Genomic DNA, 19,632 nt, shown 5'->3' with positions numbered 1-19,632 from the left:
TGGTAGTAACTTCATGGAGAGGACATACTCAAGGAATTCAGTATCAATTAAACATTTCAAGTATATACAAGCCTGGAGCTGAACTGACACACAGTGGCTTAGGAAGGAGCTAAAGTAACTCTAGTTATACCACGATCTTAAACTTCAAATCATGAGGAGAACACTCATTATTTTAACTTTGGAGCCAGAATAAGAAAAAGGAAGTTGTCAAAGAAGCCTCACAGCCTAGCTCCATGGTACGTAGTAAGGGTTACCTTCTCAATACTGTACAACACATATACCTCATGAAGGGCATACAGCAGATTTCATACAACAAAGGAGAATTTTATATTTACCATAAATTACTACATTCATGTAACACTAAAGGTTATCCCATGGCTTCCTTGCATTGCATTGACGCGTTCTATCAGCACAAACCAGTCACCTGAATGCCCTTAGAATTAACTAAGCCCAGAGAGAAAGACTAACCATGTTCCAGAAGTCCTCTAGGAGTATGTACTGATCCTTCTTAATGCAAGCACACGAGGTAAAATTCTCCAGTACAATGGTCCATTCTCCAGTGTAATTCTCCAGTGTAATTGTCCAGTACAAACAGAATATTCAAAACACCAGTGTCTTGCCCTCAAACCAGATGGAGGCTTAACTACCACAGGAGTATTTCAAAGGCACAGTAAAACTAAAACACAAAAAGGAACTGTACCTAAATATAAAAATCTCAGCATTCGTTTTCAGTGCATTGGAGATGTGGCATGCCTTGTGGGTTACCTAACAACAGATATGGTATTTAACAGCAGAGACGTCCGGATTGCAGGACAGCAAAAACAGTCCAACATTTTTTAACTGATGAGTTTGCATACTTAATGTTGTGTACTCTTTTTCAGTTAGTTCAACTGAAAATTTAAAAAGTCATTTTAGGAACTTATGGCCATAAAAGTACAAATGCTTACTTCATCTTAAAAAAAACAAAGCAGCACAGACACTTAAGACATTCTAAAAGAAATACCACCTAGCACCTATTACACCATATTTTGAAATTTGTGTCATTATGGGGAAAAAGAAGACATAAGGAAAGATGTAAAAAGAATTCTAGGACTGGAAACTGTATATTAACTAAATGTAATGTCCTGTTTCTGAAATTTCTCACTGAATTCTTCAGCTCCCAAGCCTACACACACCCTCCTACTATTCCATGCAGTTGCACTTTCAGGCATTAATCGTGATTTTTCAATACGCATGTTTCAGACTTGCACTAGATTTTAGATTACGTGAAAACACTGTAGGAAACTTCTTTTAAATTCCTACATCCATAATAGAAAATGCAGAAAAGAATTTCTTCCAAATTTGAAATGCAGCCTTGGCAAAAATCAAATTATTTTTGGAATATTATAAGTGAAGGAATTATAATGAAATGTTGTTTGCAATCTTAGAAAGAGCCTTTGTGTTTGTAGAAAGAATGATTAATAAGTGTTTTAATTTTTAAAAAATAATTTTTAGACCATTATAATAGCTCTCATTGATGCTTTTTAAAATAAAGCGAGGGTTAATTTGCTTTTAAGTATTATGTATATGGCTTGTTTTTCAATGAAGAAACATAAAACTATCCTTTAAAATTTCTATTAACCTTCCACTTTTACATCCCTTTGATTTTCACTCAGAGTATTATTACTGTCATGGCACCCAACCTCTAGCTATGCTTATTCCTCAGAAGGGAAGGTATATGACTTCCCTATGAGCCAATAAAATCAGTGGGATGGTTATTTGGGTAATACTGCCAGCACTTCCCACAGGACAGCATGTAAGTTGATATGCTAAGACTACCCAGGAGCATGGAGTAAGCTTCAAAAGTCTATCTTGTAACATGGGAGTCCCACACACCAGCATAGCACACTGTTGGAAGCCACTGAGTCAACTAATTAAAGACAATTTTATAGCCAGACTATTTGTTATCCTTACCCAGCACACACAAGAAATAGCCTAAAGGGAGCAACGGCTCTCTAGCTTTTAAAAAAATCCTCTTTTGTCATATATCTTCAAATGTAACTCTTGTGTGTACATGGATATTCTGTAACAAAGCTCTTTGGTAACACCAATATTGATTAACAGTATTTTCTGAAAGTAAGAGATAGAAACTGCTCTGAAGGTATTAGTGCAGCAAGACTGAAAAGAATGACTAGAAAAAAAGATAACCTAAATAGATGAATAGTAAATGATAAAAGACACCCAGTGGATTTTACCTAATACCACGATGATAAACAGCCCCCTGGATCTAACTTTGTTTTTCCCTATTTCTTAATTCAGCTTTCAGCAGTATATTATCATATTTCTATAACAATCCCTTCTGAAATACGCCATTTTTTAGATTATGTCATTAGCAATACTCTCAATATCTGATGAAAAAACATATCATGACTAGCTGTTACAACCGGTCATGGATTTTCTGATATATCATTCACTAGATGGAAAATGTTTTTCTATAAAAAAGAAAGTGCTCATAGGAACATGCTGATTTGTTTTAAAATGAAAAAACATTTAAGTTAAGGTAAAATCATTCTGATCAAACACTTGCAGATTAAACATTTTGTAAATAATAATTGATTCCAAACTTATTTTAGTATCTATAAAATTTAAAGTAAAATTTTTTTAAAAAGTATATTCCCCCCCTTTTAAACTTTCTGCATTGTGATAAGGAGACAATATTGTCATTCCTTTAAAGGAATTTCCAAATGCCCTTTTGTATATCTGAGAAATTCTTATTCAGTTTTACATGAAACATTGCTGAACTTGGTGCAATTTTAAGGTACAATGGTAAAGAAATACTGATTTATTACCATCTTCTTTTCCAGTATCATGCAACAGTCAAATAAGTTAATAGAAAATCTAGAAAAATTATTGGGTAAGGAGTTTTTAGCAGAAGACTAATGTTAATTAATAATGTTAGGAAGTTAGGATATTGCTACTCTTTCAAAACAAAAAGAGAGTCAAAGTATCAATATATCCATTAATGCTTCAGATAACAGTATTTAATGGGTTTATCAAAAGTACAAGCCTGTATACATAGATGTCTGAATTTAAAGATTTACACATCTGCACTTCAGAAATATATGTCCATGTGTCCAATACAAGATACTAATGAGGACCAATTTTCACATGGTCATTCAAAATGTCTTGCTCCATCTTCAAAAACCACAGTAATCTTTTTTACAGTTACTTTAATTGAAAGTGCAATAATCACATTAGCAGCAGAAAATAGAGCAAGCAGGCTTGTTTTGAGGTTAAGAAAACAAGGCACAACATAATCATTCTGAATGTGATCCAATACTCATTATGAATTGTTATGTCAAATAATTCTTATCTGTGTGTTTAATACAGCACATATCAGCACTGAACCAAATGGCAATAAGATAGTTTGGGGACTGTACTGTCTCTGTAGAACATAAGGTAATGAGATGCTATGAGAGTAGTTACAAATAGCACAGTGATAAAACATGCCTATTACACATGTAAATTTTGCCACATTCAGTAGCATGCATGTCAGTAAAACAAAAGTCACATCTTCTATTTAGCTGTGACTTTTCTTACATTCACGTGGCATAGTCTTAAGACCTGGCAGTCCTTTCTCCTGTGAGAACACAGAATCTAGAAGGTCTGCAAAAACTATGACTCAGCTCCCCAGCCAAATCATACATGATGTGTATTCCTGCAAGAAACAGGCACAGAGGTTCTTCAGCTTCTTTTCCTATTCAGTCCTGATCATGAATAGACCGCAAGAGTCTCCCCGCAAAATTTCTTTTTCTGTCTGGATCTGTGCTGAGGCCGCTCATTTCTCATGCAGATTCTCCCACAATCAGGGCCATTCTTCAACTCCATTTCCTTTCATGATCCCTTCATGACCCTTCAAGGGACCCTAGTTTTCTCACTGAATTTCTCATCTAGTTTCTGTCCAGTTTATCTCTTGATAAGAGATTGTTTAATCTCCTTTATGGGTTTAATAGTTCCATCCAGCTTCCAGGAGAGAGGGACCCCTTACTCTAATAAAGATGTCACTGTCTATCCCCTTCCTGTCAAGCCATTCAAACCATTTTTCCTTAGCAAAAAGGTTTTCCTTCCTCTTTTCCTCACTTACTGACTTTTATTCATCCTCACAAAAATCTACAAGTCACCACAAAAAGGACACTTTACTGGACCTTTCTGTAGATCTCAAGCTGGGTTTTTCAATCTCACTCTTCAACCTTTCCATTTATTGCTGCATCATTCTCTTCTGAATAAGGTGTAATGGCTCATACCCGTCCATCTTAAAAATAAGATAATGAGGATGATTATTAATTCTAACCCCCAAACTGAACTGCTAGCTGTGCGCCTCTAATTTTTTTTATTGACTTAAACATCTGCATTTCTCCTTAAGTAGGAAGAACTATGCATTAATTTTCAGGGTCAAGAGCTTGTTTTCCTGTTCAAATCTGGCCCTGAATCAATCAAGCAAAGCATCTAACAGCACTTCTCCCAAACTAAAAGCTACAACTTATGCTGAGTTGTTTGAGGTTTTGTTTTCACCTTACCATATGTATTCACAGCCTATATATGAAACAACCCCTTTTAGTTTTTGTACTTCATGACACTTGGAACAAAGTATTCTAATTGTTTCAGCTATCAAGGTAGGCAGTTCTCATTCAGTATGTCTAACTACAGTTTCTAGAAACCCTAAATCAGAACCTTTTGAACCGTCTCCCGTACTCTGTACCCCAGAAGTAAGGGCATTCCTTTTTTATTGTTTTCTCCCCATGGGGGTTAATCCTGTGAGGAATATTTTTTTCAGCAACTCATCTCTCACCTTAAAAATATGCTTAGTCTATTCCTATTGCATTATGTATCAGTTGGGGATTGAATGGTCTCACCCAGCTTCAGACCCAGAGACGCAAAGCCTGTGAAAACTGGTCTGACACATATGCTCCACTACTACTTCAGTAAACCAGCTTTCATCTCCGGACCCTGGGTGACAAAGCCTCATAATCATTGTACCATATTACCTGAAGTTAGGACTTTATAGAAATTGTTCAATCCAAAATCAGAATTGAAATGCTTTTTCATTCAGCCCTGGTTAAAGGAGAAAATTTATCTTTATCATTCGATACCGAAGCAAGGTAGATGATTTGACTTTTTACTGTCAGGAAAAACTGCTGAAAGCTGTCCAAGTGACTTTTCCAGGGAGCCACATGGGTCATCCCAAAAGCCATGGCCCAACTTCCACAAATCACAGCTAGCCTCCTTGAGGAGCCTGTAAATCCTAGGTCCAATGCCCTCAAAAACTTCCTCTACCCACAAGAACTAGGCCTTCTGCCCATTTCTGTTGGGTAGTAAAATGAAGACCCTGCTGAAATGTTTTGATCGTCCGTAAGGAATATTTGGCTTTGCCAGTGCTATTACCTCCAGTTTATTCCTTCCTGACTAGTCAGAAAAAGAGAGTAAATGAACTTGGTGTGAGGAGGCAGAGAAAGAGAGACCTTTCTGATGTAATATAAACATTTAGGACATATTCTACTTTTTATTTCTTAATTTTTAAAAACATTTTCAAATGGATCAGTGGAGTTTGGGATTTTATATATGTGAATAAGTGTTTTTATCTGTATTTTCCATAAAAATAATGAAGACTGACATAAAAATGACTAGGTAATAACACGGTAAATATTCACAGGGTGACGTTGTGTGCCTGCATTCCAGCTGTAGGCCTAAATGGAGAGATGTGATCACAGAGAGCAATGTGTTCCAGTAAAAACTAAAACAGGCTCTCAAGCACGTAGCATAAGATTTCTACTTACATTTAGCCACCAAAAGCTTGGCATAATCTCATTATTCCAACATTAATTTAATAACAAAATACTGTTAAGAGCTCTGTACTTCATGCAATACCCATAATTCAGCATGTAAAGGAGATGGGAGAAAAGATGAGACAGGATAAAACAGGACACATTAGGAAAAACAAAACTTGATGTCCTAGAGCAGGAGGTAAGAAAGGCATCTCACCAAACTATCCTTACAGTGATTTTTGAAGTTAAGGTGATGATTAACAAGTCAACATACTAGCAAGTATCTTTGACCTCAGAATTAATTTAACACAATAAAGGACCCAAATATGGTATTTTGAAATGACCAGTATCCCTGTAAAAAGTAAGAAAGTAGCAACCTCTTTAAAAAACATGTTCTTGTTGCTGTTTCCCTTTCTTTCACATCCTGATCAGTACAGACTTTGTGAAAACAGATAAACCCATTAATTAGAAATAGGAAGGAAAAGTGAATACTAAGGAAAATGTAATTGAGTAGCTTGCTTTATCTAAACTATTCTAAACTAACTGAGAAATGTACATGATGGGCATAAAGGTAAAGAACACAAGATCAAAAGTGAATATTTTAATTATTTCTAATACAGCTACAATTGCAAACATGTTAATTGGGGAATGTTTCCTCAAAGGAGAAACATTTTAATGTCATCATTTTCATGTAAAAACAAAGAAAATTACACATAAAGAATTAGGTTATTATCCATTTTCTTAGGAAAATGTTTAAATAAGAAAATAATATAGAAAAGAACTTAGAGAATTGTACTCGCATCTGATTTCTCTGATGATTTTGTGGTTATTGCCCCTATATATTTTATACTTCTATTTTAGATAGCGCTGATTCCTCAATTACATCTACAAAAACTCTGGCTCCTGTCTGCCTGGTACCAACCACAGCATCTAAAATCCGGATGAGGGTCTTGTTAAGGAGTAGCAAACAGCTCAGAAATGGCTTTATCCAAAAGACCAAAGTTTGACTGCTGCACTAGAAGATTCCATGCATTGAGCACTACTCTTGTACTTAAGTGATTAAAAAGGAATGGAAACATATTGATGCTGATATTAGTCAAAATTATCTGAGATATATTTGTTACTGAGCACTTGGTGAATAGGAGAAAAAAATTTTCATGTTAGCAGAAGTGATGTCTTATCTTTTCTTTCCCAGAGGTATCCACAAATCAAAGCAAAAGAAAACAGGGAAGAGAAAGTATATCACAGCACTAAGCATTAATGAAAAATTAAGTGCCAAAGCAAATGAACAATTTTATAATTTTCCTAGAATTACTTCTTTATTCACAGAAATAAAGAAGTCAACTACAGAAAAATAGCAATTTATTTAATTAGAAATACTTGCATATGGACAAGAAGATACTACTTATTTCAAACATTTGATTAAACTGGTATCCTTTTTAGACCTAAAAAGAGCCCGAACTAACCAAATAAATGTTTCACTTCTCCCATAAAGAAACCCAGCTCTGATAATACTCACTTCCAAATCTTTCAGGTTTTTCTTTCTAATCTGTAGTAATTCTCCATATGTTTTTTCTTCCCGCTTTAACCTTTTCTCATGTTCTGCTAGCTCATCTTGGAGATGATTAAATACCATCTGAACATTTTGCTGCTTAAACTTCACACCGCTTAAATTTTTCCTTTGAAAGAAAAGAAATTCAATGAAGTAATCAAGATACTCTGCTATACTGTTTTTTAGTCTTTACTTACAGGTTTAATGTTGGATTTTATAATAGCTAAAATAGTGTATTCTCGCAAATAATGATACCCTTTAAAAAAAAAAACAAAGAGTTATCATGAATGTTTAGACCACTTAAAGATGCTCTGCCTACCAATCCACATCCAATGAGTCTATTGAGACACATAACTCTCACCATTTTAAAAAACAGCTTGCATTTTTAAAACAACTTTCTAGACAATGGACTGGTTCACTCCCACATGTAAAGTATCTGCTCAAATAATGATATTCTGAGACACAGAATGAGACCATGACCAGTGCCATATTGGGTAACCACTGCTTTACTATTTATTGGGACTGGAAGTGGGAGCTTCCCACCATTTGTGTAATATTTCATTTCTGTCTCTGTCCATACCTAGTATGGTTTCTTTAACCTGTACATATGAAATATGTAACGTTAAGCAATTTTCAGAGGTTTTCACTTGGTATTAATATTCTGTTTTCTTAGGGTCTGTATTTCTGTTACTTTTAGACAAAAGCGTAAGAAAAACAGAAAAAAAGAAAAAAAAGTATTTCTTACTGATTTTCTGCAAGATAACCTAAACTAGAGCCTTGTAAGTAATGTAACAGTTGGCTGCATAGTAACGACTGTATCACAATGCGCACACAAAAAAGGAAACTCAAGAGACAAGCTTAAGGCTACTGTTTATAATTTTAAGGCTTTGTTGTGTAAATCAATGTTATTTTAACACTAAAAGAAAATATTTTTTAATTTTAAAACAGTCTGAGAAAGGGAAAAATCTGTCATGTAAAGATTATGCTGACCCCTCAGGAGCCATTTATTCTGCTAACATAGGAACAGCTGAGACCAATAATAAGCTGTTACCTTCTTATTGCTTAGCTTGACAGAACAGATGTATTTAGGAGTTTTGGAATTTAGTTCTAAATTCTGGAGGTCACAACATCCTCCTCACAGTCTCTTCTGAGAAAAACAACCCACTTTGCAGAAAATTAAAGCATCTAAGGCCTCCTCTGAATCAGTGACTACAAAAATCTCTCTAAAGAGGGGCTAAGGGATCCATCAGAAATTACCTAGAGTTCCTTTTCACTGAAACACCCTTCCAGCCTTCCTAATCTCCAGTACATCCCCTTAACTTGCTTCCTGCCCTTATTTCCTTCTTGCTGGAGGTAGGTGCACCAAATGGGAACTGATGCATATAAATGGTAGGGTCTTCAATACAAGCAAGGATGCTCCTCACACAAACCTTAAGTTCACGGGATTTGCTCATCTTCCTTCTAATTTAATTAGCACCAAAGTCCACTGAGATAAAAAAAAAAGAATGAATATATTTCATGGTCATTCTTAACTTCAGATATGAAGACATGTCTTTATGTCTTCCAAAAGTGCAAAAGAAATTTTTGAAAAGTTATTGATATAAGATGGTTTCTAGGTGGGATACCTGTGGCATATAATTTTCCCTTGGTTGGCAGGTTAGGCTAAATTTTGCAGGAGACTTCAGTTTTGCAGTCAATTTTATGGTGGAAAAAAGTATTTATTTCAAATTACTGTTATTTTGATAATGTGTCAATGTTTCTGTTTCACTCTAGTAGCTATTATTTAGTCTTTTTATTGCATTAATGGTAAGCAATAAGTTAAGAAGGTGTTATTCAGAGAAAGATGCTAGGTAGTACCTATAAACAGTGAAGACTGAAAGCGGAAGTAGGGACTCCTTTACCTCAAGTTTCTCCATTAGATCAGGCTAGAATTATCCTGATGACTTGTCAGAAAAATGGAAATAATAGCTGAGAGTGAAAGTAAAAACAGTTAATCCTTTATTCCCAGTTTTTCTACCAAGTCATGCAGGTATCAGCACTTTTATGAAAAGAAGAAAGATCAGTTCAAATAGTTAAGTCCATTGGATATTGAACTATATGTATAACATAAAATATAACAGGAAATGGCTAGAGCAGACTTTCTTAAGATAGATTGATGAAATGTCCTGTGATATGTCAGATTATTGGAAACATTAATAGAAGAAAGTACGTTAGCCTGAAAGAAAATTTTTTTTCTGAATATTATCACCAGTAATCTTCATTAATGAGAAGCAGTAAGCAATGAAAAAATGCCAACAACCAAAACCTTTTTTTTTTTTTTGAGGGGCAAAACTCCTTTGCCCCTCAAGCGCAGAGTGGCTGAGTGCTCTGACAACCAGAAGGCATAAGCATGCAGTCAGTTTTCAGCAAGTCACATGATAGAGAAATTCCCATGTGCCGTATCTTCTGTGTTCAGAGAATGACAAAATAGCTATTGGGATGCATAATTTGAAAGTCAAAGGGGTATTTTTGGACGTTTTTTTGGCTGTACAGTTCTTTCTATTAGATGGAATGTCTAAAAGTGGGTTATCAAGAAAAATGCAAAGTTTTCATTACTATCTATTTCAGGTCTAGAAGTTGGAGAATTTGCAAGAAAATTCCTCTTTGAAAGAGAGATGGACTTAGATATATAGAAACAATGAATTGCTGTAATGAACTTTCAGTGCCCACTTTGTGTTGGTATTATCCCTTCCTTGACTGAGTCTGAATATAATGTCACTGACATGAAACTACTGACTACTGGCTAAAGAGCTGTGGGAAACAAGATTTTCAGTCACGGAAAGATGCCTTCCATTCTTGAAGTTCAGTAAGTTCCACTGCACATTGGGTCCCTCTGAATCATTCTGTTTGAATCAAGAGTTGGAAAAAAACACACCCAGTCCCACATATTCAGCTAAAAAATTTACACAGAAAAATATTTTTTTTCCCCAGTCAAAAATTTCATGGAATAATCTCTCAAAGATCTCAAAGATCACTGACAGTACATAAGTGAATGAGATCACAGAAAGGGAGCTGTAGTATAACGAGCAAGGATCACTTTTTCACTATTTAGTCTTTCAACAGTCCAAGCTGATTTCTCTTTTGACATTGCACAGCAGGTTCACCTTTATCCTTGAAAAGAATGCTTGCTGTGCAATCAGCATATACGGCCCTCCAAGGCTTGCATGGCCTAGAAGGCAGCCTGCATTGTCAGTTGGATAGAGCACTTTGAGACTATTTTCAGGACTCATCAGTCACGGTAAGTGTAGGTGCACACTTCTTAAACCAGAGAAAACACTAAGTGTGCGGAATCCCCCATTAATTAAGGATGCAACTGACCACGAATATTATCAGATTTCCAAAAGTAATTCTGATGCCCGAAATGCAATTTGGTAGGCAGACAATTTATCATGAATAACTTCTATAGATGTGTTAAAACTACAAGCAGTGATCAGACAAAAACACTCCCAAATTATTGATGAAAAGTGCATTATATTTCCTAGAAATAATATTGTAAAATAATAAAAGTATCTTTAGTAATAGTAATAAAGTAGAATTACTAAATTACGTTAGTAAAAGTAATAAACCATCTTTTAAAATTCATAGAATAGGTCTTACCGCAAGTCAACTAAAGATTTTTCTGTATTTTCCATCTCTATTTGCTTAATGTTCCATAATTCATTTAATTCTTTAAGTTCATTTGTTAAATTTTCCATAGTGTGAGAGTTTTCAGCAATTTCACTGGAAACAAATGAATTTTTTTCCTGGGAATTAAAAAAAAACACCACAGCATGTAAATTAGGCAGGTCTAGATTTCCAAATACTGTATTTTAAGCACATAATTATGGGCAACAACTCATGAAACTGTATACCCAAAGAAAAAGAACTTCTTTCAGAGGGGGTAGTTGGAAGAATTGCATTTCTGTAAGAGCACGGCTTTGCACATCCAGTTATAGTTCTCCAACTTGTTGCACAATTCTTCTACCATATATCCACAAATTTTATTATGGCACTTGTATTTTTGCAGTTGCCTATGTTGTATATGGATGTATGCATATTTGTAGGCTACCACCTTCATAAAATACATATCCTCTTCTTTTATTTTTGCTCTCATACATAGAAGTTTTGCAAATAAGCACTGGCTTGCACAGCAAAAACTTTATTAAAGTGAAAGTATTTAGTGAAATTAACTTTATTAAAGTGAAAGTATTTAAGTGAAATTAACTTTATTAAAGTGAAAAGTAACAATTTTTGCATATGATCTAAGTCTGGGCCTATTTATTTCAGCATATGAAGAGTCAGCATCTTAACTGGCAGCTTTTGTTGTTAGATCATTACAAAATGTAATACTGTTTTAGGCAGATACCTAAAATCTTGACTTTCAGGAAAACCCAGTATTTTTAGTTGCCATTCTCCAGGGAGAATGTGTCTTACTCATTATGTCTGAAAATTGGCATTTTTCATTTAGTTGCCTGAACAGAGAGTTGTTCTCTTTAGATACCAAGTTTTGCATAACGTAGTTGTCCTGTACTCCAGATACTGGAGGATTAAAGCACTGAGAATGACTCCTGAAATCCTGCCTACTTCCCTCAGCTACAAGTACACAACTCAAAGAGATGCTGACGTTAACTCGCTGAAAACCTTTAGATTAAAAATTATTTTAGCTAAACTTCCTATTCTACAGAAGAGAGATTAAATTGAAATGTCTTTTTCATATCAAAAGTGATTGACAGTCACAGGACCTAAAAAACGTAAAGATTCATGACACAAGCAAAAATGTAAAGATTCATGACACAAGCAAACTCTACTTTCATGAGCAACAGTATCTGGTAAACAAAGCTTGAACCTCCCCACAATGAACAAGGCAAACATAAAGCACTGTAGCAGTTCAATAGTAATAAACAGGTGGGAGTCTTCTCTTTGGGTGATACTTCTAAAGTGGTCTTGCTGCATTAGATTTTGTAACCCACGCTAACGGGCTGTAAGCAGCTATGTAAATGGGTTACATTACGAGGGAGGAAAATGCCTTTTGGTTATCCTTATATATACACATGTAATTTAAGTTCACATGTGTACAAATACCTAATTTCAAGACCTCAAAATTCAGTAGGTAGAGAATGCATCACAGTATTTAAATAAAGATTAGTATTTAAAAAATTTCTTCTTTAGATACTGCCCCATTTTTCTGAAGCAGTAGCCTAATGCATAGTGTAATGATCCTTTTCCTTATGAAAGAAGTGCTTCTTAGAGGTATACCTAAAAGGTAGATGTAAAAACACAAGGAATCAAAGCTTTCGTAACAGATGTCAGCATAGATATGAAGGTGTGGAAGGTACCACAAGAATATGACATTTTTAAGGCCTCGGAATTTTGTAGAAGTACCTGTATGGGATTAGAGGGAAATTTCAGGTTTCTTGCAGGAACATAGAATCATTAGAAAGAAAATGAAGATATGGTAATTAATGCAAATCCCTATGCAACTAAACCGCCCATAGAGAGTCTCAAACCTCTGAGGAAAAATCATATTAGTTTTAAGCTTGGTACCAAAAGAACTTGGAGAAATGTGATAGCCCGTGATATACAGGATGTCTGTATGACCTGCCCTGGCCTTAAACTTTCCAAATAACGAAATCTGAGATGATTAATATACCAGGGCCAGACATAAATATGTACACAAAGAAGCCATGACATGTTTTTTGCCAAAGAGTCAGGTTCACATATGAGCTGTGTTAGGTCAAAACTGACATTTAAGAAGAATTTTGTCTCTTTGACTTCCTGCACTTTTTCAGGACCTTTTAAACCAAGGCAGATAAAACCTGTTGGCTTCCAAGCATATGGAATAATAGTCATTGAGTCAGTGCAATCTGGTACCTATCACAGAAGACAGAGAATTTGCAATCAGGTTTTAGAACAAACAAACAAAAACGGTGAGATATTCTACATTCTGTGATCCAAATATCGATAGACTGACCATTTGTTGATAACAGTCCAGTATCCTGCCTAAGCTGAATGAGTTCCTTGGCACTTGGTCATTCAGCTGTTCAATACATGAACAGTATTCTTCATTCTCCTCAGTTGCTGAACAAGACTACGGGTGTTATTATGGGGCAGAATTTGTATCTAGGTACCTAGCTTTTAGACTCTTGAACGTCAGCAGACCAAACTAAGTCACTTCAAATTCAATGGTGAGATGCAGAAGCCTCCAAGGTGTAACTCATCTTGTCCTAAAATAGGTAAACTATGAAGGATTGGGTGAATTGTTTGCTCAGTTGGAAGCTGGAGACTCTCCTGTACTAAGAATATTATGGAATCATAGCCACTTCTTCCATAACGTCATTTAAACTACACACTGGACAAGCTTTAAACAAGCCAATGTATTAATCACAGGAGAGCACTAAAACCTCTGAATATAACTTTAAATAACTTTTCCTTGAAAACAATATAACATGATTAACAGAATCATATAGTGTGACCCTGAACAGCTAGTAATGGCAGTTATTGTTAAAAATAAGAAATTTTATAAATCCCCCTTATACAAAACTTCAATTGCTATGATCAAGGAACTGTATCAGGCTCTAAGAATGCAACTTTTAAGGTATCCAAGTATTGTTATGAGTTCAGAGCTCTACAGATCTCATAAAACAGGCTTTGTACGTTGTTTCACTCCACTTACCCAGAACGCTCCTCTAATACTCTTCCAGAACAGCAACTCAAATATCGCTCAAATAACTAATGGGTACAGTTATTTAGACTTACTAGGAAAGGCAGCATTAAAAAAGTATAGAAAAGAAATACACTGAAAAACATTGTAGAATTACTGATTATCTGTATTCTGACTCTTCAGTCACTTCCTTATGTTCTAAGATCTATTGGTAAACCTGCAGTTTGGTAGAGCACAATCTTTAACAGAAAGGGATTTATCAACTCTGTCCTCCCTGCCAAATTTAGAAATCTGTGTGAATCAATGAATTTCTCAATGCTTAATTTAAGATTCTGTCATATATAGGAAGCCTCGGAGTTTTTCAATAGAAATTACCAGATTCATGAAAGCTTTTCTTTTTTTAAAATTTTTTTTTTAATCCCCATGACTCATCATTGATGCTGTAATATCTAACTTAAGTTTATACAATATGCAAATGAAAGAATAATAAAAATGAACAGAATCTTAGAAAGTAAATGCTTGTTCCTTCTAATGTTTATAGCCATGTTTATATAAAGTATATAATATGAAATTAAATAATTCCCTTTGGTGGATTATACAGTTTAGTAACTGATATAGCAGATATAAGCCATCATTTACAAAAAGATGCCATCTGCTGAGCAAACATGCAATCAGCAGGCACTTCCTATTATACTAGAATCTTTTTCGTCCTTTATTGATTTTCTCCATTGCATTTCTAAAGCCCCTCAAGCAATTTGAGCCAGTGTAGCAAATGAAGAAAGAAAAGGACTTCTCAATGACCCCAATATCAATTCTGCTTTGTACTTTACGCTGTCTCAAGGCTATGGACCTCATAGGCTAGTTCAAGCAAGACACAGAAAATAGTACATACACTGTATGTACGTATATAGTTACGAGGCAACTGTGTAGAAATGACAGCCTAACCTTTGAGATTAAACATACTTCAAAAAAGCCATACAAGCATTAAATTATTCACCTGTATATCATTTAATTGTTGCTGCATAATACTTGTTTTTTGTTCCAGTTGCTGTTCAGTTTGCTTCTGCTGTTTATCTAGCTCTTGTACTCTCTGATCCAAATAGGAGAGCTTCTGGAGAGTTTATGCATAAACAGATGTGTTAGTATTCAAAAGTTATTGTCGCATGTTCCATAGAAATCAGAAAATATATTAGTCATCAGATACTTTAACAGTTACCATTCTTAAGCTTGTTTTTGTTTTCCCTTCCATACCCATTTTTTCATCATGTAGGTTTATATACTCTACGCTTTGAATGAAAAAATGCACATTTATACTTCATATAGTGTTTACAATCTTACAGCAAAATATCACTGCTTACCCTGCTCCCCATACTTCTTTACTTTCTTTCTGCCAAGGAAGTTAAAAATAAAGTTCTGAAATCAAAATATATATTTGGAATAGCCTCCATGGAATTTGTATAAAGTGAAAAATAAATGTTTATTACTTATTATCACCAGCTCATGAAAATAGATTAAGGACAGCTAACAAGAGGAGGAAGAAGAAAGAAAATAAAATATTGGGATATCTCATTTTTATATTTTTCATTAATCCACTCCGTTATTAATTATGACCTCAGAAAAAAAGTTCTTGTCTATTGTATTAATTTCATTTGCATCATTAGTGTGAGCATCAAATATTAAATGACATAAATTATTATTAATACATGCAATAAGGAAAATTTTACATTAGTAAATATGCTTATATAAATTGTATAATAGTCATATTATTTAAAGTTTTACATTCCATTTAGCCTATATAGCAAATAATGTTAAAATAGGTATTAATATTTCCATCCTGAAACAATAATTTAAACATTTAATCTATTAGAAAGTTCTTCCTTGAAATTACCAGCATCTTTTGCATATCATTCCTATACATATCTGCTTGTGGAAACCCTGTTTCCAAGCTTTTAAAACAGAAGCAAATACACAGCTATACACCATGATGGATAACTTACACCACACCTCTCTAGGTTTCCAGGAAACTAATGATGTGATCTTTGTCACACTGTTTCTACTTAGTTTTAGTTGGGGAAGGGCTAACAACATTAGTCACTGACATTAATGCATTGTTTTGAAAATACTATTAGCTATTAGAGGAATCTTTTTCTTTTTTTCCTTCTAATTTTTCAATTTGACTTATCAAACCCGCATTAAAAATAAACTATCACATAATCCATTGTCTGAACTCAAACAATTCAACATCCTCCATCTCTCCTCCCAAAATGGTGAAGTATTGCTACATGCAGACTATGTCAAGAACCCTTCAAATAGAATAACACTAAAAACCTGGAGAAGACAATCCCCCATGACAAGCTATTTACTAGTAGTCAGATAACAGAACTATGAACCTACAGACTGATTCTGCAACAAAAAACTTCTCACTGAGGCAACAAAAATTCTTATATCTGGGCTTTGGGCAAAAATAAAAAATCCTGTATCTAAACTGAATAGGCTCAGAAGATGTTTATCTTACTTGATTGTAAGTATGTTCCATAACAAGCATATGGCTTATTGAAAACTCCTTGCCTTAATTCTGGACATAAACCATTGACAGCTAGTTTTGTTTCCTATTGATTTGGAAACAAAAATGAAGGAATTTTGCTTTTTCTTTTCTGGCAGCAAGGTCCTGTGAAAATGCCCTCCTTTTTCTTACACGTAAGAAATAATTACTTCTTCCACACTGATTACTGTATTTTCAATTCTGGTCCCTAAGACACTTATTTCCTTTGCCAAAAAAAAAAAAAAAGGAAACTTCAAATACCTTCCCTAGACTGTAAAACTTCCCTAGATTGTAAAACTGCTCGTTACAGTGAACAATGCTTGCCCACCTGTTTATACAGTGTGGGGCAGCTCGCATTTGGAAGGACTTGTTTGCAAGGATTTGCACATATTTCATGGTGGAATACAAAACAAAGGCTTTGAGTGGTACACAAACTTAATTTAAGCATCATGATAGAAGGACAGACCCTAATTTTCGTATTGCTGATTTGTACAATTTCCAGTGTGAAAGCCAAACTCTGTTTCACTCATGATAGAAAACTGAAAACAACTAAAACTTTTCCCACGTTTCCAGTTGTTTTCAAAACCATTTCCCAAAAGAAGAAAAGGAATAAGCACCTGCTCAGGGAAAACACATACAAAAATGATTAAGCAAAGGTATGGAAATGCTCTTAATTAAAAAAAAAAAAAATAATCTGTGAATAAATTACATTCCAAACAGGTCTGCAAAAGAAAGATCAAATGGTTTTGTTTAAGAGCTTTGCTTCAATATAATGTACAGATATTACATCTTGCACTAAACTACAGTTCAGATTTTGAATATTTCCACATCAGCTCAGAACAATAAGGTCTGCTTCTACAGATGTTTGTTGATGTGGCAGGGGGACCTACAACTATCAGAATCACTTAAGGAAATGATTGTCTACCTACCTAAGGTCTCATGATGCTAGTCAACTTATCCATGTACTATCAGGTATTTTTCAAATGCATCCATCATTGTAATACCTTGCTTTCAAACAGAAATTTATTTAGATAACATTGTCTACTTTGCCCTGTGCTCTCTGTTACAACTGTTGTAGCACTCCATATAATCCAAGCTTTCAAAGATCTAAAATATCACCGTATCTATAACAGGAAAGTTTATTAATGAAAGGAATGTTTCTCAGACATACAAGTTTAGTTAGGATTCCTGTTACTCTTTTGAGCAGGTCTGGACAAAAGGTTACTTCTCTGAAAAATTTCCTGAAGTTTTAACCTCAGGGAAGGTTAACACCACTAGCATACCCTGCAAATATGGAAAGTAGGCTACTAGGTCATCACTGGACAGCTGAAGAAAAATGGCTCTTTGGCCACACTTTCAAGATGATAGGGGGGCCAACCAAAACATGTCATACTATAACAGCAGGAATGCTCTACCAGAAGCAAAAGAAATGCTTGGAAGAGAAGAATGTATCCAATTAGGTCAATTCAGGTAGGTTGAGGAACTGTTTTTAATACAAAAATTTTGTGTTTTTTTTTCTTATTATACAAAACAGACCTTTCATGAGAGGAAGGACAAACATTTTTACCAGTATCATCCGTAAAGCAGGGAAGGAAAGAAGGTCCCCAGCATGCCATGGCTGGGGGCTTATACACTAGTTGCTCTCTTCAGCATATTAAGTAAGCAAAGAAGTACAAGTCGAACAAGCAAGTATTACACAGTCTTCCCTTTTGTAAGAAAACAGACTAAAGAAGTTAAAAGAGACAGAAAGATTTTTATGATACAGATAGCAAAAAAGGTGAAAAAAAAGGCTGGAATTATATTTTGTTACATTGTATCACAGCACAACTGCACAGCTGCAAAATCCAACTCTTCTGTTTTACCTTATTTTTTTCTAATAATGACAAAAAAAATATGCTAGTGGGTGGTCCAGAATCTACTACTTTTACCTTCTGTTCTTCTTTAAATAGATCTTTATTTCTTTTGAATTTTGTTTCTAGATCAGGTACTTGTCTCTTAATCTCTTCTATCCTCTTCGTATCTTCCTTTCTCTTCTTAAATCTAGCTTTTTGCTTTTCCTCTAGCTCATCATATACTGCTTTAATCCTGGCCTGTTTATTAAAATATGTATAGTATTAGCTTTATGTATAGAATGTGTATAAAATATGTATAGAATATGTATAGAATCCAGCAGAAGTGGAACATAAAAAATGCAAATCTGAAAGAACATTTATATGCTAAAGGAAACACCATAGAATATACCAATAGTTAACAAATACATCATAAGGTGATTCAAAATGTCTTCAAAATGAAGGAGAAGTTGACCATTAAGTCAGCATATTGTCAGAAGCTTTTGAACAGGAAAAGCTGAATAGCCATCAGAACTGGCAAACACAAATACAGCAGAGAAATCGGCAATAAATATTAGGAAATGTAAAAATGACATTAAAGCAGACAATGAATTTACAGTACTACTTAAGCAGACAGAATAAAAGAATTCCATAAAAGGGGAATTAAAATTCTAAATAATAACACCAAGAGTGAAAATCTTTTCTAGTGGGAAACATAATCACCATAGGTATGTTCCCAGATTTTTTAAAAAAAGGAGTGAAAAAAGAGAAGGAAGACACTGCGGAATAAAAAGGAACAAAACCTTTGCAAAATAAATGAACACCCTTCAATACTGGGAAACAGAAGATCCAGCATACATCCACTCCAAACTTCTCCCCTCTGCCCAAAGAAAGAAAGAAAAAGAAAGAGAGAGAAATATTATGACCAGCAGCTGTGTTCTTCAGAATGGGCAGGTCTTACACACACTTAAAATTTCTAATATCCAAAATTCATGATCACTTGAACTCAAATACTTATTTATCTGTGTAGCAAAGACTGAATACACAACATGTGATATTGAGACAGATACATATATATATATACACACACACACACACATATATACACAAACAAACACAGGTATGTCCATATATATTTAAAGTGGAATGCAGCTGGCAACATTTTGAATTCCTTTCAGCTGTAGAAGCAGAGTGAAATAAGCAAAGTAGATTATGGGAAAGAGGGCAAG

At 34.6% G+C, this 19,632-nt stretch overlaps 1 protein-coding gene across 1 annotated transcript in view; it reads right to left on the bottom strand.

Moving 5' to 3' along the window:
- CCDC178 (coiled-coil domain containing 178) overlaps positions 1–19,632 on the bottom strand; it is a 172,025-nt gene that overhangs the window by 108,783 nt on the left and 43,610 nt on the right. Inside the window, exons 13-16 of the mRNA XM_054192444.1 lie at positions 18,503–18,664; positions 15,030–15,143; positions 10,990–11,135; positions 7,321–7,480 (exon numbers count right to left, since the gene is read on the bottom strand). Coding sequence (XP_054048419.1) covers positions 7,321–7,480; positions 10,990–11,135; positions 15,030–15,143; positions 18,503–18,664 — 582 coding nt within the window. The remainder of the gene's footprint in view (positions 1–7,320; positions 7,481–10,989; positions 11,136–15,029; positions 15,144–18,502; positions 18,665–19,632) is intronic.

This window comes from Rissa tridactyla, chromosome 2 (assembly GCF_028500815.1).
Source record: "Rissa tridactyla isolate bRisTri1 chromosome 2, bRisTri1.patW.cur.20221130, whole genome shotgun sequence".
Lineage (NCBI taxonomy): Eukaryota > Metazoa > Chordata > Aves > Charadriiformes > Laridae > Rissa > Rissa tridactyla.
Note: the sequence above shows the minus strand (reverse complement) of the source record. Positions and strands in the feature narration are given on the sequence as shown.